General features: G+C 40.3%; 3 protein-coding genes across 3 annotated transcripts; all 3 read left to right on the forward strand.

Annotated features, from left to right (window-relative positions):
* LOC130708424 (interferon alpha-1-like) lies at positions 1-570 on the forward strand. The gene has a single exon (XM_057548487.1). The coding sequence runs from the start codon at positions 1-3 to the stop codon at positions 568-570; it is 570 nt and encodes a 189-aa protein (XP_057404470.1).
* A 15,218-nt stretch (positions 571-15,788) lies between these two features.
* Positions 15,789-16,301, forward strand: LOC130708479 (interferon alpha-17-like). Its single transcript, XM_057549075.1, has one exon. The coding sequence runs from the start codon at positions 15,789-15,791 to the stop codon at positions 16,299-16,301; it is 513 nt and encodes a 170-aa protein (XP_057405058.1).
* A 4,998-nt stretch (positions 16,302-21,299) lies between these two features.
* Positions 21,300-21,869, forward strand: LOC130708421 (interferon alpha-1-like). Its single transcript, XM_057548482.1, has one exon. The coding sequence runs from the start codon at positions 21,300-21,302 to the stop codon at positions 21,867-21,869; it is 570 nt and encodes a 189-aa protein (XP_057404465.1).
* Positions 21,870-25,809: the final 3,940 nt, after the last annotated feature.

Here is a 25,809-nt window from a genome sequence, read left to right on the forward strand (position 1 = left end):
ATGGCCCCAATCTTGTCCTTACTCCTGGCCCTGCTGCTGCTCAGCTCCAACTCCACCTGCTCTCTGGGCTGCGACCTGCCTCAGACCCACAGCCTGGCTAACACGAGGGCCCTGATGCTCCTGCAACAAATGAGGAGAATCTCCCCCTTCTCCTGCCTGAAGGACAGAAATGACTTTGGATTTCCCCAGCAGGCGTTTGGTGGCAACCAGTTCCAGAAGGCTCAAGCCATCGCTGTCGTCCATGAGACGACCCAGCAGACCTTCCGGCTCTTCAGCACGGAGGGCTCGGCTGCCGCTTGGGATGAGACCCTCCTGGACAAGTTCTGCACTGCACTTTCTCAGCAGCTCACTGACCTGCAAGCCTGTCTGATGCAGGAGGCGGGGCTGGAAGGGACTCCCCTGCTGAAGGAGGACTCCATCCTGGCTGTGAGGAAATACTTCCACAGAATCACTGTCTATCTGCAAGAGAAGAAATACAGCCCTTGTGCCTGGGAGATTGTCAGAGCAGAGGTCATGAGATCCTTCTCTTCATCAACAAACTTGCAAGAAAGACTCAGGAGGAAGGAGTGACACACACCTGCTTCAACACGCAAATGATTCTCACTGCCTAACAAGACCACACTTCCACCTGTGCTGCCATGTCAAAGACTCTCATTTCTGATCTCATCACGCCCTGAATTGAATTAATTTGTCAAGTGTTTTCAGGAATATTAAGCAACATGATGTTCTACTCTACAGGCACTAGTCCATCACAGATGCCCATGCTGATCTATCTATTTATTTATCTACTTAAATATTTATTTATCAAGTTTAATACTTATTTCACTATTTATAAAGATTTAAATTATTTTTGTTCATATAATATTATGTGCATGTATACATTGTGGTTAAGAGAAAAAATACCTACTTTGTATTTAGTCAGTTTATCATTTTTCTTCATTCATTAAATTCTTACTATAGAAAACTTCCTGTTTTGCTTTTTTTCTTTAAAAAAGAAACACCAGGACTGAACGTGCAACCTGATTAAAGAATGTATGTTACAATTCCTTGACCCATCATTATGATTTTCACGTTAGAAATAAAAATAGACTTCCTCTAGCCAGGTCGTGTGTTGCCCTCAGGACCTAGAGCTGAATATAACTAATCCAATTCTGCTTCGGGTAACTTTGATTTTTTTTTTTTTTAGAGGAAAGTAACCTAAAAACAATCATCAGTTAATACAGGGACTTCCCTGGTGGTCCAGTGGCTAAGACTCTGCTCTCCCAATACAGGGGGCCCGGCTTCCATCCCTGGTCAGGGAACTGGATCCTGCATGCCGCAACGAAGAGCCCACATGCAGTAGTCTGGGAACTGGGTTGAGAGAAAAGAAGAGGTTCTCCAGTTCTGACTGAGAGCTGACTTTGAGTGTTTGAGGCAGAGGAAGGTTAGGGAGGGAGTCTGACAGTGGCCTTGCACACCCTCTACCATCTCAGCCGCCTTCATTTGTGTCAGGATGAATACAGCCCTTCACAAAGCAAATACAAAAGCATAGGAACTTGACAAATACTGAGGGGCTTTACAAATTGAGAAAATCCATTAAAGAATGAGTCTCAGGAACAGGACTTCCCAGTCCTTCCCCTTCTCCATCATGATATTGATCTGTAAACAGCCATGGGTTGGAATGTTTGGGGTTACACAGGCACATAGATTCCCAAATGTCCCAATCAGCCTCTAGGAACAGAGACAAGAAACTTCACACACTCCCCAAAACAGCACTGGAATTTGGCATTCCTGAGGTCTCAAGTTCAGAAAGAAATGGAACAAACCAGAGGACCCCAAATATTCTGATGGAGAATAACTTTCATCTAACTCCAAGGCCTTCTTGCATCCTGATGAAAGCTGGGCAAAGCAGCTCAGCTCCCCACTTCTCAATTTAGACTTCATGAAAGTGTACAACTGAGGACTTTTCGCCTTTCCTTTCTCATGGGACAGGCTCTGGAGCAGCAGGGACGCACAATTCCTGGCCATGTTTGTGGTTGAGCAAGCAGGGACAAGAGGAGGCCAAAGGGGAGGCAGAGCAGTATAGGGTCTTAGCAAACCTGGGAGTGGAACAGCATAGTCTTACCAGGCTTAGGAAAGGGATCTCCATCTGCATCAGGTACCGTACTCAGCTCACTCTCCAGCTACACTTCGTATTCCCACCCAGTATCCTGCACACTGTTAGGGACATCATTGGTCCTCAGAGTTGTTAATAAAAGGGATAAATGTAATAAGCTGAACATACTTATGCCAGTAAAACGGTTTGAAAATGACAGTCTTGCTGCATCTTCTCTTGTGGGTTACTCTTGTCTTCTCAGGTGACCAGTACATTTGTTAGCTCGGCATCTCCTTAGTCTTCCTTCAACTTCATGCATGATTTAGGGCAATTGTTTTCTTTTTCCTACAGTACAGTTTTCTCAGCTTTAGAATAGGGATAATGAGACTACTATATTCCATTCAACATACCATCGCATGTTATATGCTCTATATAATGAGAATATAATAAGTCATAAAGTTATCTTAAGTGAGCAGATTATTTAAAGCACCAGGGACATATTAAACATAGCAATGATAGTCGTTATTGTGACAGGTATGCACAAAGGAGTGAAAGCCATTATTTCATGTCCACTCAAAAGATACATATTTTTTTAAGATTTTTTTTGATGTGGATCATTTTTAAAGTCTGTATTGAATTTGTTACAATATTGCTTCTGTTTTTTTTTATGTTTTGGTTTTTTGGCCCTGAGGCATGTGGGATCTTAGCTCCCCAATGAGGGATCGAACCCACACCCCCTGCATTGGAAGGCAAAGTCTTAACCACTGGACCGCCAGGGAAGTCCCCAAAAGATATTGATATAATGCCATATTTGTGCCTTACTGAGCTCATCATTTTGTTATGCAAAAATTCTACCTCTGTGAATTAAAATAGGATCATCTTTTTAAGTATTGTGCAAAGCACACACACAAATTTTTAAATTCTACTAGCAAATGAAATATTCTCATGGATGTACCAAACACTAGATTACTAATACCTATGGATCTCTAGTGGGCATCAAAACAAAATGCAATCAGTGCATTGGCACAGAGATATTTATCAATATTAAGTAGAAAGTAATATATTAAGTTTAAATTTACATCAGGCTGAAATTAAAAGCATTTTGATGCAAACAGATTACAAATTTTTATGCAACTTATCCATATAAAATGACATTTTGAAGAAGTGAATAAAACTCTCCAATGAAAAACCCTGATTATATATATAAAGCTGAATGCTTAATCTATTAAGCCTTAAGGGTCTATTAAGCCTTAAGGGTCTTCTAAGACCCTTGCTTAAAACAAATGAGAGGAAAAAAATATTTTGAAAATTGAGATTAATTTCTTAAATTACTTACTAGGTCATAAGATATTGCCAATAAGCTACATCTTACTGAGGTTAGAGATCAATGTGAAGCAGCCTTGGCTGACAGGTCCGAAGCATCAGATACTTGTTATTACACCCGCCATTTTAAAGTCTGACCTTCATCTGGTCTCTGTGTCACCACCATCGTCTGCTTTTCTGCTCCTCCTGCTCTCCTTTCTTTGTTGACTCCACACTCTCATCTTACGGAATTGGTGTTCCTCAAAGATCTATGCTTGTCCCACCCTTCATCCTCTCTGCACATATAGTCTCAACCTCCCAAATAGTTCCAAACGTCATCTCTATGACTGTTGACTTCCACATGCAAGTCTTTACCCAGGTTCACATCTCCAAACAAATGTCATTAGCTCCAAACCCTCATATTTACCTGCTACCCTAGATAATCTCCATACATGGCCAAAACTGACCATCATGCAATTACCTGGCAAACTCCTGCAGACCCCTGGGATGCCAGCTTACCAACTGCTCTTGCAGAAGCTTTCCCTGATCCATGCAAGCCCACATGCTCCCAAGAACCTGTACTTTCCCTGTCACAGCATTAGCATTCCTTTAATTGAACACCTAGTTACCCATAGCTCCACCAGACTGCAAGCTCTGTGACACCAGGCAATGTGTCCACTATTTTCATTGTACTTGGCACCCATCACGGTGCCAACAATACAAGGGATATTCACACTTCTTTGTTGAAGTTTAAATTCCATGATTCCATAATATATTTCACAGTTTATTGATCATGCAACTGCTGAAACTGAATCAGCAACCATTAGACATGCTTTCTCCGAGAAAGAACAAGTAAAAGAGAATAGCTCCAGCTGCTATAACCTGTCATAATGACTTGTGCATCTCTTTCACATCCTAGAAAGGGTTTCAAGCTAATTTTTCACTCTTTAAGGCCTGTCTTCTCTGACAGAGTGCTCCATTAAGAAAGTAATATCTTTGTTTTATCTACCAATATATTAAAAAACACAAGTAAAATCCTGAAAGCAGAGATACTTCAAAATATTTTAAGAACCAATGAAATGAATAAAACTATTTATGTTCCCTTTGGATTTTAAGGCAGATTAAAGGTTTAAGGACACTCTGATTTTCTTTAAGAGTATGAGTTAAACCTAACACTTAAAATATACCTTTTGCACCCCCAAAGCAAAGGAAAATAAGACACAAAGCTGACCATATCATAATATGAAGAATAAATTTGGTAAATATAACAATCATCATAGAGAAATAATTCTAATTATTTCAAATTAAAAATAAATTTTCGGTCCATTCAAAAGTATTGTTTCCACTTACTATTGAAAAACAATGTGCTGACATGACTCAATGCATTTACAACTGAATCAGAAGAAAAGTCATTGAACCGAGCGAATATTGACACGCTTGAGGCCACCTCTAAGCAGAGAAGACTCCATTGTAGAAGATTGGGTCCAGGTCTCCTTTTCCCACTCCTGGGTTCTCTGAGGTTGAACATACAGGGAAAGCACACTCTGATTTTCACGCCTTAACTTCCACTCTCATATTGTCCTGGGCACAGCAGCTATGGACTTGCTTTTCAGATCGAGCCTGGTCCTTTGGAAGGAGTTCTTCAAAGTCAGGCTGGAGTCCTCATTGACCAGGACGGTCTTTTCCTCCCCATCTCCTGCACCAAACGAGTCTCCAGATCTTCCCACTGTTGATCAAGCCCAGTGAGGAATTTCAGCTGTTTGTGCTGAAGACGAAGGAGAAGTGCTGTATCGTCTCATGGAGAATGAGGCGGCCTGAGCGTTTTGGAACTGGCTGTCAGCCAGCTGGTGCTGATGCAACCTGAAAACCTTCTTGTCCTTCAGGCAGGAAAACAAAGAAGATTCTCCCTGTTAGGGGCAGGACTGGGAGGGTCTCCTGCTTTGGCAGGCCGTGGTTCGGGGCCGGGCACAGCTAAGGGTGCAGACAGGGCTGGAGAACATCATCCTGGGTGTCATCAATGAGGAGGGTGGCAGGCCCCGCTGAGCCTGGTGATGCAGGTGTCTGGCTGTGGGAGCCTGTATCCAGCTGCTCTGAGTACCTGCCTGCAAATGAGATTCTTAAATAGGCCAGGATTGTCATTTCTCTACTTATCCCAGTGTTGTTCCCATGTTTTTGCAATTTGTCTTCCATTTATGAGCAACATAGAATGTCACAACTTCAATTCTTCTTTTATTGCACTGGAAATTAAACACACTCCTGGAACATGAAAGAGTGTCAATCCAATAGGATGTATTCATCTAAATGAGACCCAAGGTTGAAATAAAAACCTGAGTCTCAATATACCTCTTTTTCAATTCTAATGAGAATACTTAGAGGTTTGACCCTGTACTCTACTTTGCCACTTCTTAAATTGCACCAAAATACAACTAGCCTCACCTCTCTGCATTTTCCTCTAAAGGGTCTGATACATTAGATTTAAATTCTTCCACATGTCTTTACAGGACCATAGCTCACGTTTTCTGACAGTTTACAGATAATGGTGACATTATTATTCATTAAAAATGAACAGCAAGGGTGAATTCATGCAGTTCTCCTGATTCTGTCACCAGAAATGTTCTGACTGCACGTATATGTGACAAGGCGCTTGGCAATGTGGATTCCAGGAAAGTAAAGCAGGGATGGTGACTGCCCTCCAGGGAGCAGGGAGGACAGACTTCAGAGGCAGAATTAGGATGAAGGGAGCACCGCATGCTCAGTGCAGCTGAGGGCCAGTGCTCAGAGCTGATGAAGAGGAGGGCCTGGGAGCAGCAGAAAGCTCCACTCTGACCAAAATCTGGGGCTCCTGAATTTAAATGACATCAGATTTTCATTTCCTCTTTTAAAAAATGGAGACAACTTTAGTTGTGGTCACACAAGACATTGCCTAGATCAAATAAAATAAAGTTTGCCAAGTATAGGCTGAGAATTTGAACAGAGTGAATGATAGCAGCCTTTTGTGTTAATATAACAAATGGTAACCTGTATAGTCCACCCTCAGCCCAGCCAAGAGAAGCTCTGACTACAGGTTCCTTAACACTCAGGGGTCTGCATGGTGAGGCCCCCAAATGCAAACTCTAGGAGAGGGATTGCCTGTCGGCCTGCGAAGGAGTAGAGACCTAGTCTCTACCCTTAGAGCAGGGTCCGGTACGTTAAGGAGAAATCCTACGGCATCTGAAGCTCTTTGCAGCATCTAAGAAAGTGTTTTGACCTCCTCCCCAGAAAAAAAAAAAAAAAAAAAAAGGCTGCTCTGTGACTAGTATAAATGAGATAAATAGTCCTTTTCCTCACCTTATTTTGTTTCAGACCACCTCTGGTGTTAATTTTTAAGACACAGATTAAATTATACTTTCAAAACAAACACATAACCTCAGAGAAAAAGAGATCAGATTTGTGGTTACCATAGCCAAGGGGGTGTGAGTTGAGAAAATCAGATGAAGGCCGTCAAAAGGGTTTTTTCTTCCTTAAAAAAAAAAGACATTAAAATAATGTTGTAGAGACCAGGAAAATGGTTAGAAATATGTATATGTGGGAAAGAGTGATGAGAAGTAAAGCATTCCTAGATTTTCAGCCATGGAACAGCACAATACTCTAATTCAAAAGCTATTTCCTGGGTTAGCATTAGGGCAATGTTAAGCTAGTACTTCTCTTAAGCACGAATGGTAAGAAGGCACCAAATCTAAGTCATCAAGATAAAGGATGTTTTAATGCAATATTTTAAAATGAAAATTAATACCAAAATATGCACGAGGAACAAAATATAAAAATATTAAGTAAGGAAATGAAGTTGACCTCCATTTGCATGGCCCTGACAGTCTTACAAAGTAAGCCTTCATGATGTAAATGAAATTTGGGCAAATTCCACTTAGTGTATAAAATTCTTACTAAAGAAAAATGAAAAAGTCTGACCTGCTAAACGTCCTCAGTTGCTTGTACACACCAAGTCTTCTTTCTAACCATATAGTCAAGGTGAGGTCCTGGGAAAGACATTTCAGGAACATGAGTTAAAAATCAGTTAAGACGGGACAGAACCAAGATGGCGGAGTAGAAGGACGTGCTCTCACTCCCTCTTGCGAGAGCACCAGAATCACAACTGGCTGCTGGACAATCATTGACAGGAAGACCCTGGACTTCACCAAGGAGGATACCCCACGTCCAAGGACAGAGGAGAAGCCACAGTGAGACGGTAGGAGGGGCGCAATCAGAGTAAAATCAAATCCCATAACTGCTGGGTGGGTGACTCACAGACTGGCGAACACTTATACCACAGAAGTCCACCCACTGGAGTGAAGGTTCTGAGCCCCACGTCAGGCTTCCCAACCTGGGGTTCCGGCAACGGGAGGAGGAATTCCTAGAGAATCAGACTTTGAAGTCTAGTGGGAATTGATTGCAGGACTGTGACAGGACTGGGGGAAACAGAGACCCCACTCTTGGAGGGCACGCACAAAGTAATGTGTGCATCGGGACCCAGGGGAAGGAGCAGTGACCCTGGGGGAGACTGAACCAGACGTACCTGCTGGTGTTGGGGGGTCTCCTGCAGAGGCAAGTGGTGGCTCTCTTTCACCGTGGGGATAAGGACACTGGCAGCAGAGGTCCTGGGAAGTTCTCCTTGGCGTGAGCCCTCCCAGAGTCTGCCATTAACCCCACCAAAGAGCACGGGTAGGCTCCAGTGTTGGGTTGCCTCAGGCAAAACAACCAACAGGGAGGGAACCCAGCCCCACCCATCAACAGTCAAGTGGATTAAGGTTTTACTGAGCTCTGACCGCCACAGCAACAGTCAGCTCTACCCACCACCAGAGCCTCCCATCAAGCCTCTTAGATAGCCTCAACCACCAGAGGGCAGACAACAGAAGCAAGAAAAACTACAATCCTGCAGCCTGTGGACCAAAAACCACAGTTACAGAAAGACAGAGAATACGAAAAGGCAGAGGGCTATGTACCAGATGAAGGAACAAGAAAAAACCCCAGAAAAACAACTAAATGAAGTGGAGATAGGCAACCTTCCAGAAAAAGAATTCAGAATAATGATAGTGAAAATGATCCAGGACCTCAGAATAAGAATGGAGGCAAAGATTGAGAAGATGCAAGAAATGATTAACAAAGATCTAGAAGAATTAAAGAACAAACAAACAGAGATGACCAATACAATAACTGAAATGAAAACTACACTAGAAGGAATCAATAGCAGAATAACTGAGGCAGAAGAACGGATAAGTGACCTGGAAGACAGAATGGTGGAATTCACTGCTGCGGAACAGACTAAAGAAAAAAGAATGAAAAGAAATGAAGACAGCCTAAGAGACCTCTGGGACAACATTAAACGCAACAACATTCACATTATAGGGGTCCCAGAAGGAGAAGAGAGAGAGAAAGGACCAGAGAAAATATTTGAAGAGATTATAGTCGAAATCTTCCCTAACATGGGAAAGGAAATAGCCACCCAAGTCCAGGAAGCGCAGAGAGTCCCATACAGAATAAACCCAAGGAGAAACACGCCGAGACACATAGTAATCAAAGTGGAAAAATTAAAGACAAAGAAAAATTACTGAAAGCAGCAAGGGAAAAACGACAAATAACATACAAGGTAACTCCCATAAGGTTAACAGCTGATTTCTCAGCAGAAACTCTGCAAGCCAGAAGGGAGTGGCATGATATACTTAAAGTGATGAAAGGGAAGAACCTACAACCAAGATTAGTCTACCCAGCAAGGATCTCATTTAGATTTGATGGAGAAATCAAAAGCTTTACAGACAAGCAAAAGCTAAGAGAATTCAGCACCACCAAACCAGCTCTACAACAAATGCTAAAGGAACTTCTCTAAGTGGGAAACACAAGAGAAGAAAAGGACCTACAAAAACAAACCCAAAACAATTAAGAAAATGGTCACAGGAACATACATATCAATAATTACCTTAAACGTGAATGGATTAAATGCCCCAACCAAAAGACATAGACTGGCTGAATGGATACAAAAATAAGACCCATACATATGCTGTCTACAAGAGACCCACTTCAGACCTAGGGACACATACAGACTGAAAGTGAGGGGATGGAAAAAGATATTCCATGCAAATGGAAATCAAAAGAAAGCTGGAGTAGCTATACTCATATCAGATAAAATAGACTTTAAAATAAAGAATGTTACAAGAGACAAGGAAGGACACTACACAATGATCCAGGGATCAATCCAAGAAGAAGATATAACAATTATAAATATATATGCACCCAACATAGGAGCACCTCAATACATAAGGCAACTGCTAACAGCTATAAAAGAGGAAATCGACAGTAACACAATAATAGTGGGGGACTTTAACACCTCACTTACACCAATGGCCAGATCATCCAAAATGAAAATAAATAAGGAAACAGAAGCTTTAAATGACACAATAGACCAGATAGATTTAATTGATATATATAGGACATTCCATCCAAAAACGGCAGATTACACGTTCTTCTCAAGTGCGCACGGAACATTCTCCAGGATAGATCACATCTTGGGTCACAAATCAAGCCTCAGTAAATTTAAGAAAATTGAAATCATATCAAGCATCTTTTCTGACCACAATGCTATGAGATTAGAAATGAATTACAGGGAAAAAAACGTAAAAAACACAAACACATGGAGGCTAAACAATACGTTACTAAATAACCAAGAGATCACTGAAGAAATCAAACAGGAAATTAAAAAATACCTAGAGACAAATGACAATGAAAACACGACGACCCAAAACCTATGGGATGCAGCAAAAGCGGTTCTAAGAGGGAAGTTTATAGCTATACAAGCCTACCTAAAGAAACAAGAAAAATCTCAAGTAAACAATCTAACCTTACACCTAAAGAAACTAGAGAAAGAAGAACAAACAAAACCCAAAGTTAGCAGAAGGAAAGAAATCATAAAGATCAGAGCAGAAATAAATGAAATAGAAACAAAGAAAACAATAGCAAAGATCAATAAAACTAAAAGTTGGTTCTTTGAGAAGATAAACAAAATTGATAAGCCACTAGCCAGACTCATCAAGAAAAAGAGGGAGAGGACTCAAATCAATAAAATCAGAAATGAAAAAGGAGAAGTTACAACAGACACCGCAGAAATACAAAACATCCTAAGAGACTACTACAAGCAACTTTATGCCAATAAAATGGACAACCTGGAAGAAATGGACAAATTCTTAGAAAGGTATAACCTTCCAAGACTGAATCAGGAAGAAACAGAAAATATGAACAGACCAATCACAAGTAATGAAATTGAAACTGTGATTAAAAATCTTCCAACAAACAAAAGTCCAGGACCAGATGGCTTCACAGGTGAATTCTATCAAACATTTAGAGAAGAGCTAACACCCATCCTTCTCAAACTCTTCCAAAAAATTGCAGAGGAAGGAACACTCCCAACCTCATTCTATGAGGCCACCATCACCCTGATACCAAAACCAGACAAAGACACTACAAAAAAAGAAAATTACAGACCAATATCACTGATGAATATAGATGCAAAAAATCCTCAACAAAATACTAGCAAACAGAATCCAACAACACATTAAAAGGATCATACACCACGATCAAGTGGGATTTATCCCAGGGATGCAAGGATTCTTCAATATGCGCAAATCAATCAATGTGATACACCATATTAACAAATTGAAGAATAAAAACCATATGATCATCTCAATAGATGCAGAAAAAGCTTTTGACAAAATTCAACACCCATTTCTGATAAAAACTCTCCAGAAAGTGGGCATAGAGGGAACCTACCTCAACATAATAAAGGCCATATATGACAAACCCACAGCAAACATCATTCTCAATGGTGAAAAACTGAAAGCATTTCCTCTAAGATCAGGAACGAGACAAGGATGTCCACTCTCACCACTATTATTCAACATAGTTCTGGAAGTCCTAGCCACGGCAATCAGAGAAGAAAAAGAAATAAAAGGAATACAAATTGGAAAAGAAGAAATAAAACTGTCACTGTTTGCGGATGACATGATACTATACATAGAGAATCCTAAAACTGCCACCAGAAAACTGCTAGAGCTAATTAATGAATATGGTAAAGTTGCAGGTTACAAAATTAATGCACAGAAATCTCTTGCATTCCTATACACTAATGATGAAAAATCTGAAAGAGAAATTATGGAAACACTCCCATTTACCATTGCAACAAAAAGAATAAAATACCTAGGAATAAACCTACCTAGGGAGACAAAAGACCTGTATGCAGAAAACTGTAAGACACTGATGAAAGAAATTAAAGATGATACCAACAGATGGAGAGATCTACCATGTTCTTGCATTGGAAGAATCAACATTGTGAAAATGAGTATACTACCCAAAGCAATCTACAGATTCAATGCAATCCCTATCAAATTACCAATGGCATTTTTTACAGAGCTAGAACAAATCATCTTAAAATTTGTATGGAGAGACAAAAGACCCCGAATAGCCAAAGCAGTCTTGAGGCAAAAAAATGGAGCTGGAGGAATCAGACTCCCTGACTTCAGACTATACTACAAAGCTACAGTAATCAAGACAATATGGTACTGGCACAAAAAACAGAAACATAGATCAATGGAACAAGATAGAAAGCCCAGAGATTAACCCACGCACCTATGGTCAACTAATCTATGACAAAGGAGGCAAAGATATACAATGGAGAAAAGACAGTCTCTTCAATAAGTGGTGCTGGGAAAACTGGACAGCCACATGTAAAAGAATGAAATTAGAATACTCCCTAACACCATACACAAAAATAAACTCAAAATGGATTAGAGACCTAAATATAAGACTGGACACTATAAAACTCTTAGAGGAAAACATAGGAAGAACACTCTTTGACATAAATCACAGCAAGATCTTTTTTGATCCACCTCCTAGAGTAATGGAAATAAAAACAAAAATAAACAAGTGGGACCTAATGAAACTTCAAAGCTTTTGCACAGCAAAGGAAACCATAAACAAGACGAAAAGACAACCCTCAGAATGGGAGAAAATATTTGCAAATGAATCAACGGACAAAGGATTAATCTCCAAAATATATAAACAGCTCATTCAGCTCAATATCAAAGAAACAAACACCCCAATCCAAAAATGGGCAGAAGACCTAAATAGACATTTCTCCAAAGAAGACATACAGACGGCCACGAAGCACATGAAAAGATGCTCAACATCACGAATTATTAGAGAAATGCAAATCAAAACTACAATGAGGTATCACCTCACACCAGTTAGAATGGGCATCATCAGAAAATCTACAAACAACAAATGCTGGAGAGGGTGTGGAGAAAAGGGAACCCTCTTGCACTGTTGGTGGGAATGTAAATTGATACAGCCACTATGGAGAACAATATGGAGGTTCCTTTAAAAACTAAAAATAGAATTACCATATGATCCAGCAATCCCACTACTGGGCATATACCCAGAGAAAACCGTAATTCAAAAAGACACATGCACCCGAATGTTCATTGCAGCACTATTTACAATAGCCAGGTCATGGAAGCAACCTAAATGCCCATCAACAGACGAATGGATAAAGAAGTTGTGGTACATATATACAATGGAATATTACTCAGCCATAAAAAGGAACGAAATTGAGTCATTTGTTGAGACGTGGATGGATCTAGAGACTGTCATACAGAGTGAAGTAAGTCAGAAAGAGAAAAACAAATATCGTATATTAATGCATGTATGTGGAACCTAGAAAAATGGTACAGATGACCCAGTTTGCAGGGCAGAAGTTGAGACACAGATGTAGAGAATGGACATATGGACACCAAGGGGGGAAAACTGCGGTAAGGTGGGGATGGTGGTGTGCTGAATTGGGTGATTGGGATTGACATGTATACACTGATGTGTATAAAACTGATGCCTAATAAGAACCTGCAGTATAAAAAAACAAACAAAACAACTAATACTAAACTTTCATTGGGTTATTTGTATGGAAATATGTTAATATAAATGTTTCAGACATTACATGAAATTTCTAAAAATCTTATATTTGTACTTGTATGGAAATATGTATGGAAATATGCTAATATAAATGTTTCAGACATTACATGAAATTTCTAAAAATCTTATATTTGTATTTGTATGGAAATATGTATGGAAATATGTTAATATAAATGTTTCAGACATTACAGGAAACTTCTAAAAATCTTATATGTTCTGGTATAATGTTATAAGTAATAATCCTAGTTATTACTTTAAAATGTATATCTCAGAAATAACTAATTTTCTTGTCAACTGCATTATTATGAACTTTCATCAAATCTTTAACTGTGGTCATTTTTAAGTCTTTTGTCATTTACAGACAGTTCTGGGTGTACTCTGATGATTTTGCAAATATGTTCCTATAAAAGGGTTTCATCTTCAAGAAATTCATGGAAAAGACTCTGACAAGTACAGGTTTCTGGTAACTGACTGTACTGCTGAACTGAATGAATAAGCATTTTCAGAACTCTAATGAAAAACTGATGAACTCATAAAAGTGCTAACAAAAGATCAAGATGAAAAAAAAATTAATTACGTGGGACTGAGTGAACTGATGAGGATGAGTATAATTTTTGTGACTTTCTGTCTGAATTAAAAAAAAATCCCACAAGGACTCAGAGGCAAAGAATATACAAATCAATTTTCACTGCAAAGTAAAGGAGCTGTTACAGTGGAGGATTACTGGAATGAATGTCAATATTATGACATAGTATGAGTGTGTTTCATGTTTGGTAATTGCAATCATTGTTGCTTTTGTTGTGGTCATCCATGTACAATGCTTGGTGTCAGTCTATTTATCTCTTGTAAAAATAAAATACAGTGTGTGTGTGTGGAAAAAAAAAAAAAGAAGATTTGAGGGGATAAGGAAAGGAGAAGAAAAAGACAACTGTCCTAGCATTTTATGTCAAGATCAAATTGCCATTTTTACACAAATCTTCATTATTAATGGAATATAATAAAAAAAAACATCAGTTAAGACTATCACGGGGTCATTAGAAATTGTCAAACATGGTAATTCCCTCAATTAAAAACAAGTGAAAAAGTAATCTTGAAAATATTAATGAGTTGGCTTCCATTAAAGGTAGAAAAGTAAAGTTGCATTCAATACTTGGGATTTCCCTAGTGGCGCAGTGGTTAAAAATCCACCTGCCTACGCAGAGGATACGGCTTTGATCCCTGGTCTGGGAAGATCCCACATGCCGTGGAACAACTAAGTCCATGTGTTGCTACTACTGAGCCTGTGCTCTGGAGCCCGCAAGCCACAACTACTGAGCTTGCGCGCCCAGAGCCCGTGCTCCTCAACAAGAGAAGCCACCGCAATGAGAAGCCCGCGCACCGCCAGGAAGACTGAACCCAGCCTAAAATAAATATAAACCCAGCCTAAAATAAATAAACAAATAATTAATTATATTAAATACTTTAGTATAAAGACAATAGTTTAAATAAAGTTTAATAAAATGCTGTATTTTAATAGGAAAATATATTTTAATATGAAAATATATTTTAATATTCTATGCTTAATATTGAAAATATTTAAACATCAATTTATTATAAAAATATGAAACATTTAAAATAGTTAATTTAAATATGATATGAATTAAGTTAAATATAAAATTAATTTTAAAATATAAAAAATAAAATGCTGTGAGTGTTTTAATATTCCTTCTTTTCAGATATTCAGTACTTTCTCCCTCACTTTAACGCTGTATCCTTGAAAGACACCATGAAGTCCCAGAGCATCTACAGGGGCGCTCAGCTCCCGCGTCCTCGGCCCCGGTGGTGGCCGCGCTCCGACTCACCCGCAGGGCGGCCCCAACATCGTCCTGTCGTCCCATCGCCGCCGCCGCGTTCCCTTTTCTCTGAGCCTTCGCTGCCTCGCGCCAGAAACGAGCCCGAATCTGTAAACTCGGCTCCCCTTTCTCTGAGGCTGGGAATCGCTCTGATTCCCCACCTCAGACCGCTCAGAAAAAGGCTTCTTTCCCCAAAATTGCCTCGCTCAAGTTTCTGTGAGAAAATAAAGCGCAAAACTCAGGAGAAGCCCCGAAAATGCAAGGTTCCGGTTCCCAACCAGACAAAAATGTCGCTGGCCAGGCCGCGACAAGGCTTCCTCTTCAACACTCAGCACCGAGTAAACGAAGGTGTTTCGCGCGCTATGCTGACTATTAAAGCAGCCTCAGAGACTACGTTTCGCCCTGTCTCTCGAACCGCAGGAGACAGCCGCAGACTGCAAACGCAGTAGTCGGCGTTTCCCAAACAAACTCTGCGCCCTCTACCGGCCGCCTAGGGAAGGAAGCTGTCCACAGTTCCAGGGAAGGAAGCTTCCCACTAATTGTTTGGCGGTGCCCGCGCGCCCCCTGGCGGCCATCTAGTGAATCACTCATTCTCAATGGCCCAGATCTATTTGCTAGTGGCAGGAGTGATGCTCTGCTCCATCCCTGCTTGCTCTCTTGGCTGGAGCTTGACTAGAAGCCATAGCCAGGAAAACAAGGAAGTCTTCCAACATTTGGCACAGATGCAAAGGATCCCCTCTCAGTGGTGCCTAAAGGACAGAACCGACTTCAAATGTCCTTGGAAAAGAGAGAATATCACCCCAATCCAGATGACTCAAGGCACCTGTCACCACCATCTGATGCTCCAGCAGATCTTCAACCTCTTCGCCACGGAGGACAGCCATGCTGCCTGGAACAACACCCTCCTCGATAAACTTCTGTCCAGCCTTCATCTGAGGCTGCACCGACTGGAGCAGCTGAAAAAAGACAATCTAGATTGTCGAGATTTGGGACTTGCTGCCTGGGAGTATTTCCACGGAATCCATGTCTACCTGAAGGCAAAGGAATACAGCCCCTGTGCCTGGGAAGTTGTCAGAGTGGAAATTGAAAGGTGCCTTTCCCTTATGTAAGAATTCTCAAAGAAATGTCAACAAATACAGAATATTTTTTATACTCGTGACACTTTTCATTCAATTACATTAGTGTTCAAGTCCAAAGCAACCTTGACTTGTGTTTCCTCACAGGCTGAAAAATGTCTGAAATGAAAATCATGATCTTAAAACAGGTTTTGACAGAAGAACACAATCTCTTTTCTTTTTTTCTTTTTAAAATATTTATTTAATTAAATTGATTTATTTATTTATGGCTGTGTTGGGTCTTCGTTTCTGTGCGAGGGCTTTCTCTCTAGTTGTGGCACGTGGGGGCCACTCTTCATCGCGGTGAGCGGGCCTCTCATTATCGCGGCCTCTCCCGCTGCGGAGCACAGGCTCCAGACGCGCAGGCTCAGCAATTGTGCCTCACGGGCCTAGTTTCTCCGTGGCATGTGGGATCTTCCCAGACCAGGGCTCGAACCCGTGTCCCCTGCATTAGCAGGCAGATTCTCAACCACTGCGCCACCAGGGAAGCCCCAATCTCTTTTCTTGTATCAATAATTTTATAACGTAATTTAAAAGATCACTTTAAGTTTTGGGAGGGGTATTTGCTATTTCCAACATATGAAGTATAGAAAGGTTTTTTGGATAGTGTGGTGTTAAGAGATATTTGTCAGTTAACTTAATGCTGACTGCTGTAACAGGTAAACAGAATGCTGTCAGGAATTTGATCATAATAGAGTCTTATCTTTCCCTGGTATAAGAACACAAGGCAGGCATTCCTGATCAGATGGATGTTCTAAGTTGCTCTCCAAAGAGTGATTCGGGGACATGGGTACCCCCTGTTTTGTGGATTTTTCCATCATCAACAGGTGACTCCAAATTTTTCTGCAGTACTTGAGTCTATTCCACTCAGTGGTAAAGGGAAAATAGTCTGGTGCATCACATGGGAGGTTTTCAAGGGCCAGGAATATACAGGGCAAGAGCACTTCTGCTCACATTGCATGGCCTGGATTTATCCTTGTGGAAATCTCACTGCAAAGACGATGGGGAATTATTGGATGATTAATGGACGAGGAGACAAGTTCAGTGCATAAGACCACTTTTCCTCTTTACACAATTGTCCTAATGAAGTTCTGGGTGTGGGTGGAGAGGAACAACTAATGTTCTTGCTTGCACACACTTACTTCGTTAAAAAACAATCTGACCCACAGAGAAAGAGAAATATCGTTTATATGTGGAATCTAAAAAAATGATACAAATGAACTTATTTACAAAACAGAAACGGACTCACAGACTAACAGAACAAACTCATGGTTACCGGGGGGAAGGGTGTGGGGGAGGGAAAGTTGGGGAGTTTGGGATTGACATAAACACACTGCTATATTTGGGATGGATGGCCAACAGGGACCTACTGTGTAGCACAGGGAACTCTGCTCAGTATTATGTGGCAACCTAGATGGGAGGGGAGTTTGAGAAAGAATGGATGCATGTATGCATATGGCTGAATCACTTTGCTGTACACCTGAGGCTAGCACAGCATTGTTAATCAGATATACTCCAGTATGAAATAAAAAGTTAAAAAAAATCTCATCCTCTAGTTCTGCCTTAAAAGAAAGAAAACAGTCAAGTTTGGATGTTTTTTCTCAGACTCAGTGGTATTATGATTTCATGTATTTTTATTGCTCATTTGCTGAAATAAAGAACACTAAAAAACAACACACCCACAATCAGAGCCAAATTCTTATTCCACAAGTTCAGCTTGGGGAAGATGACACGGATGTCACTCAGAGTTCACAGCATCATAGACTGTTTGAAAGAAGCATTCAAGTTGATGCCCAAAGGCATAGCCTACGAGGAAAATATCCACAAACGTAGACACAAGTTGTTTCCTTATTGCCTGAGGGAGATGAGAAAAGTATGATCAGGCAGTTCCTTGCAAGTACTTGAGGATGACTGAAGAAAAAGGGGAGAGCGACTCTTCCATTTGTGTCCAGGCCCGTGATTCTCATCCTGCTCTTCTAAGTATTGAAAATGCAAACTTGAAGAAGAAAATATTCCTGCAAATGATCTTTAAAAAAATATCTCACACAATATTCCATTATCACTTCCCTTGTAGAACCATGAAGAATTTACAAAGTCTCTGTAGATTATCGTCCTCTCATATCATATCTATCTAATATATGTTGTATTGTTCCTTCTAATATTACTATCATCACTGGTCCCTTCATGAGTATGGATTGAGCTCTGGAAATGATAGGGACTGGACTAGCTGTCTAGGAAACGGGGTTGGGTAAGATGGTGTCTCTCGCTTTAGGTATTTTACAGACTCCTGGGACGTATCCTGAGGACACAGTAAGTCAGGTCATGTCTTACTATTTGGGCTTCTTCAACAAAAGAGCATAGACTGGGTAGTTTGGAAAGAGCAGAAATGTATTGCTCACAGCTCCAGAGTCTGGAAATCCAAGATCTGGCTGTCAGCGTGGTCCAGTTCTGGTGAGAGCCTGCTTCACGTCTCACACTGCAGAGTTCTCCTTGTATCATCATACAGCAGGAGAGGGAGGCATTTATCTCTGATCTCCTTGATAAGGGCACTAATTCCATTCGTGAGGCCTCCATCTTCACACCCTAATCAAGTCCTAAAGGGCCGGCCACCTGATACCATCACTTTGGGGGTTAGGACTTCCAAATACGAATTTTGTGGGGACAGAAACATTCAGACCAGAAAAGGCATTGAAGGCTACATGTCTAGGCATCCAGAAGAGAGAATATATTCATGTAAATAAAGAAGATGAGCAATTTATCAGGCCAAAAGAGCAGACCGAGGACTCAGAATCCAAACTCTTGATTTTCAACCTGCAGTAATGCTTTAATTATTATGTGTCAAAATTTGGAAATCAAACTGAAATGGACCCCATCGTCCCTTGGAAGGGAATGAAGACACAGGATGAAAATGATCGTTCATCAGTCTTTGTGAGGAGTCTCCAAAGAATCTCAGTATATAGGTAGTCATTGCCACATCTGTAAAGATCCACCGAAGAGTAACGCGGTTAATTGTCTGGTTGCTGTGACCTGTGTGAATCAGGGAGAGTCTGACTTCAGATACGTGGCTCTGTATGTGACACCAAGCTGGTTATATTCTGTCAGGACCTAGTAGAGGACAAATTAGCGACGAGGCCATCCTCCTGAGTTTAATAGAGTGCCGGGCAAAGGCTGAAAATTGTGCTGCTCTTACAACTTGAATCTGCAGGGCCATATGCACCTTAAAGGGAAGAGAATCCTAGTGGTTTTAGCAACAAACTCAGTAGGCATGACTGATACCAGTAGGAATAGAGTGGAACTACTATCCACTGTCTATTATAATCATGGCCAATATGACCGTGATAAATGAAAATAGCTTGGTCATTCGTAACTGCCTTCCATTAGAAGGAAAACATCTGAGAAACTGCTTTGGTTAAAATGACTTGTGGCGTGATTACACTGGGCCTGGTGCCGAGGATACCACAGAGAATACGACAGAGCCCAGTTGCTACAGAGCTGATTTGCCAAAGATGGTCACATACCTATTATTTATTGAAAGATCGGAATTGGAGAGGGCTGAGGCCACAGAACATCCACTGCAAAATAAAAGAATTCATGATCAGAGTTGAAAGTTAATTCTTTCCATGATATCAATCAATACTTATCCAGTTCTCAATTAATTACAAAGATGGTTTTCTTTTGTTTGAAAGGAATAGGCTTGGATTGGAACCTTGGACAGTCCTTTGGGGAATCTGAAATTCAGTGCAAAAATACAGAGAAAAATTCAAATTGATGATGATTCCTAGATCATGCATTCTCATTGGGGAGCAGATTGCTCCCATGGGTGCAAACATTAGTTCTTAGGGGTGTGAACAAATCTTAGCCACTACAATGGTGGGTGGCACTCCAAAGCTCAACACTATCCAGCAAAATCTCATTCCTTTGTATTCATTGTTCTCTTTGGGTTTTCTGGTGTATGAGATGAGAGGCATTGTGCATGGAAGATACACAGTATGCAGGCTCAGTGCTACAAGCTATGGTGGCTTGGTGTTTCATTAGAGGACTTTCTCTCCATCATATGCTTGAACTCAGTCACAATGTGAGAGATGGCCTTTGCTTACTTATGAGCTGTCGTTGTCTGTCTTGTGGATTTTGCTTATGTTTGAGCCTCAGGGTGATGTGGGCATCAGGAATTAAACACAAATAGGTTGTATTTTATTACTTAATTCTAAAAAAGTTACCTAGGAGATCAATAATTATGTCTAGCCCTAAAGAGAAAAAGTTGTTGACAATATCTAGATGAATATCTAGCAGCTAGTGAAGTTAGAAATCATTTTATGATATGAATCAAAAGTAATAATTACCTAAAAATAAATGTTAAGAAAATCATTTAAATTTTCAATGGTTTTAGCAGTTTTGATAGATTTTTAAATATATCTATACATTGGTATTCTTAGGAAGTATTTGTATAAATTTTTATTGAATATGTAATTTGATACATTCCTATTTATTAAGTAAAAGTATTACATTAAAAGTCATTCTGCACAATTAACCCAAATGTTAAATTAATTGCAGTAGCTTTTACAGTTAATTTTTAGCATAATTTTCTTGGCATACTCAGCCCTGCATCGAATAAAAAGAATAAATTTTTCATTTTCTTTTTCTATTTATAAAGTAAAGATATGCATGGAGTACATATCAATGGACACAGTATATGTGTGTATCAAAATTTCATAGGGGGGCCATATGGAAGAATAATATCTAAAAAGGCTCTGTGGGCAGAAGGGGAGGCAAGGATGAAAAACAGTGGTTGAGAAACGCTGCCCTAACCTATCTGGAGAGTGCAAAATGAAAAGCAAAAACAGAAGTAGAAAGTAAGAGGGAACATTCAGAAAATGGAAACAAATTCATCCCCATTTAAGACCCAGGCCTGAAGGAAGGTCTTCAGAGAACCTAGAGAGCAGGGTTCACAGAGTCCCCACCTCAGCCAGGCCAGCAGCATCTACAAGGTCCCTGATGGCCCCAACCTTGTCCTTCCTCCTGGCCCTGCTGCTGCTCAGCTGCAACTCCACCTGCTCTCTGGGCTGCGACCTGCCTCAGACCCACAGCCTGGCTAACACGAGGGCCCTGATGCTCCTGCAACAAATGAGGAGAATCTCCCCCTTCTCCTGCCTGAAGGACAGAAATGACTTTGGATTCCCCCAGGAGGCGTTTGGTGGCAACCAGTTCCAGAAGGCTCAAGCCATCGCTGTCGTCCATGAGACGATCCAGCAGACCTTCCAGCTCTTCAGCACGGAGGGCTCGGCTGCCGCTTGGGATGAGACCCTCCTGGACAAGTTCTGCACTGCACTTTTTCAGCAGCTCACTGACCTGCAAGCCTGTCTGATGCAGGAGGCGGGACTGGAAGGGACTCCCCTGCTGAAGGAGGACTCCATCCTGGCTGTGAGGAAATACTTCCACAGAATCACTGTCTATCTGCAAGAGAAGAAGTACAGCCCTTGTGCCTGGGAGATTGTCAGAGCAGAAGTCATGAGATCCTTCTCTTCCTCAACAAACTTGCAAGAAAGACTTAGGAGGAAGGAATGACACACACCTGCTTCAACACGGAAATGATTCTCACTGCCTAACAAGACCACACTTCCACCTGTGCTGCCATGTCAAAGACTCTCATTTCTGATCTCATCACGCCCTGAATTGAATTAATTTGTCAAGTGTTTTCAGGAATATTAAGCAACATGATGTTCTACTCTACAGGCACTAGTCCATCACAGATGCCCATGCTGATCTATCTCTTTACTTATCTACTTAAATATTTATTTATCAAGTTTAATACTTATTTCACTATTTATAAAGATTTAAATTATTTTTGTTCATATAATATTATGTGCATGTATACATTGTGGTTAAGAGAAAAAATACATACTTTGTATTTAGTCAGTTTATCATTTTTCTTCATTCATTAAATTCTTACTAGAGAAAACTTCCTGTTTTGCTTTGTCTCTTTAAAAAAGAAACACCAAAACTGAACGTGCAACTTGATTAAAGAATGTATGTTACAATTCCTTAACCCATCATTACTATTTTCACGTTAGAAATAAAAATAGACTTCCTCTAGGCAGGTCGTGTGTTGCCCTCAGTACGTAGAGGTGAACATAACTAATCCAATTCTGCTTCGGGTAACTTTGATTTTTTTTTTTTTTTAAAGGAAAGTAACCTAAAAACAATCATCAGTTAATACAGGGACTTCACTGGTGGTCCAGTGGTTAAGACTCTGCTCTCCCAATACAGGGGGCCCGGCTTCCATCCCTGGTCAGGAAACTAGATCCTGCATGCCGCAACTAAGAGCCCACATGCCGCAAGCAACTAAAAGATCCTGAATGCTGCAACCAAAGATCCCAAATGCCGCAATGAAGATCCTGCACGCAGCAATGAAGATCCCGTGTGCCGCAACTAAGACCTGGCGCAGCCAAATAAATAAATAAATATTTTTAAAAAATCAGTTAATTCACAGTTACATTTAATTATTTTTAAAATAGTACTAATTTGTAGTAGAAATTAATATCAGTTAAATTTGGTGCTACAGTGAGAAGGTGGGAAAAGGGAATTCCCCCAGCAGAAGGTGGATCATGTCATGCGAGGATATAGAAATTAAAGCAGTAGATATTACCTATAGTCAACTAGTACACATTTCAGTGCAAATGTCCATTGGATACTGGAGATGGCAATTTATAAGCAATTCCATGAAGCGTAAAGCATGGAACAGAAGAAGTGATCAAATAGGAGGACAGTATCGAATGAGAAAAGGACTGAAAATTGACTCCTATGACCTTAACCTTGAAAGGGAGGGAACGCCACAAAGGAAAGCAAGGGGAATGGCCATATGTTAACAGGACAAGAGAGAGTGGTGAGAAGACCATGTTTGAAAGACTGAAACTGCTTAGAAGATTCAATGCATTCGTGAAAACGTAGATAGAAAGTGCTCCTACACTGGGAAAAGAGATGGCATTGGCCATTTAGTGAGAGCTTGTTTGGTAGAATTAATCAGCAGAAACCATAGTGGAGAAGGTGGACAGATGAATAAGAGAAGGGAATGACAATATATACAGAAAATAGGTTTGAGATATTTGCCATCTGAATTGGAGGAGAGACATAGGGTGGAACCTAGAATGGATGTGGATTATTTTTTTCTCTGCCTTGTTTTCCCTTTTTGAAATATTTTTTGCTTCTGAAGAGATTTCATGGATTTGATGTATTGAAAACTCATATCAATGTTCAAGATTTGATTTACTTTAAATCCTGACATTTAATCACTTACAGTGATAATGTATCATTATCTTGATAAATATGATGTTGAATGTCAGTAAGCTGCTCTGCACTTGAAACCATCCACTACAAGGGAAACAGATAGGACTGACCTTAGTGAGAGCTGATTTGCTGAAATTAATCAGCAGAACCCATACTGGAGCAAGTGGAAGGATAACAAGAGAAGAACTTCCATTGTCATTATTTCACCTGGGGAGTCACTTTACTTCTTTCACTCTCATCATAGTCAGACTTGCATTTGTTTTCCTTTTACCTCAGTACATCAAAGGCAAGGAAAGCTTTCTAAGAAAGTTGAATGGAGAAGCAAATCAATGATGTATTGAACATTATGGAAAATCATGGTATGGGTCCTTTATGTTTCCATTTTTGCTTCCCTCTTAAGCTACTCAACTCAAGATGATAAAGAAAGTAATTCAGTAGTAGCAAGACAACCCCTGCCCAGAAAAATACTAAATGAACAAGAACGTAAAACATTACAAAGACTCTGACACCAGGAAAGCAGAGAAGGCTAATTTTATCTAGCATCCTATGCCCTACATTTTCACCACCCTGCATCTTCACTGTGAGATGGAGAAGGATGAACCAAGAGGCTCAGTAGAAATGTACTGGATCATCTAATGATGCTTAATAATTACTTCAATATAAGGTTCTGATGCGAGGTCAGTAGAAGCTTCTGCTGGGAGGTCTAACGGAAAATCTAAGAATATTCTTTGTTAATAATTATTTGGAGTAATTATTATGAACTCTGTACTGATGATACAATGGTGAACAAGATATAGACCTGTCTCCTATGGTGGTTACTTGTCAAACAGGTCTAATAAATCTATTTTCAAGAAGACCAATCCCAAAGGATAAGCCAGCTTGGCTGATATGGAAAATAAAGAGGGCAGAAACAGAGCCCAGGACTAGAAGTAAACACAGTCAACCTCCTAGCAAGATAAATGTAAATCCTCACCCTAAAGGCCAATTTACCTCAGTTCTTTTTACCCCATACATCATGTTCAACTTTCAACAGAAACTTACCATACTAAAAGGTGAAAAACACAGTGTGAAGAGACAGAGCAAGTGTCGGAACTAGACTCATATACAGTAGAGATTTAGAAATGATCAGACCCTGAGTCCAAATGATAGTGATTAAAGTGCAAAGGGCTCTAATGTAGTCACCTATTTATTCTTCTACTTTATCTCAGTCATACTATATATGGTATTTAAAATAGTTTTGTTCATATAATATCATGTTCAACTTTATAGTGTATTCAATATAATAAAATATGCTTACCTCTATATTGTTTCAAATTATTTTCTTGTTTAATTTATGAAACTCTCCCCCAGATGACATCTGGAATTTTTTTATTCTTGCAAAAAGAAGTAGCTTTAATTTGCAAGGCATACTGAAACATGGATGATAAATTCTACTCATCATTCTCATCATTCATTTATTTTAGTGGTTTATATTTTACTTTATTTTTTTAAATTTTATTTATTTTTCACCATGCTGGGTCTTTGTTGCTGTGCGCAGGCTTTCTCTAGCTGTGGCGAGCAGGGACTACTCTTCGTTGTGATGCGAGGGCTTCTCATTGCGATGGCTTCTTTTGATGTGCAGCACAGGCTCCAGGTTCACGGGTTTCAGTAGTTGCAGCACGTGGGCTCAGTAGTTGTGGCACATGGGCTCTAGTTCACGCGGGCTTCAGTAGTTGTGGCGCACGGGCTCAGTAGTTGTGGCCCATGGGCTTAGTTGCTCCGCGGCATATGGGATCTTCCCAGACCAGGGATCGAACCCGTGTCCCCTGCGATGGCAGGTGGATTCTTAACCACTGCACCAGCAGGGAAGTCCCAGGTTATATTTTAAAACTTCATATTTCTATATCAGATATGTGATAGTTCTGAGAATACAGAGGTGAAAGAAGAAAATGCCAAACCTATTCTTCTGGAGAGTTCAGTTTGGAAGAGATAAAAGATATAAAAACAGTAATCATGCTAAATTATTTCAATTAAGTTTCCTATTACAATGAGAGATAGTGAAAAGGGGATTCTCTCACCAGAATGTGGAATGAGGCATCTCAAGAAGGGGAGAAAGCAGATGGACTCTATAAAGTGGCCAAGAAACATCTAAAGACAGACTTCCCACTGGTAGCAGCATATGTGGATGTCGTTCCTTAGGAGTAGAGCGTAGAACGAGATGATGACCGAAAGTTCATGAGGA

This window comes from Balaenoptera acutorostrata, chromosome 6 (assembly GCF_949987535.1).
Source record: "Balaenoptera acutorostrata chromosome 6, mBalAcu1.1, whole genome shotgun sequence".
In the NCBI taxonomy this organism is placed as follows: Eukaryota; Metazoa; Chordata; class Mammalia; order Artiodactyla; family Balaenopteridae; genus Balaenoptera; species Balaenoptera acutorostrata.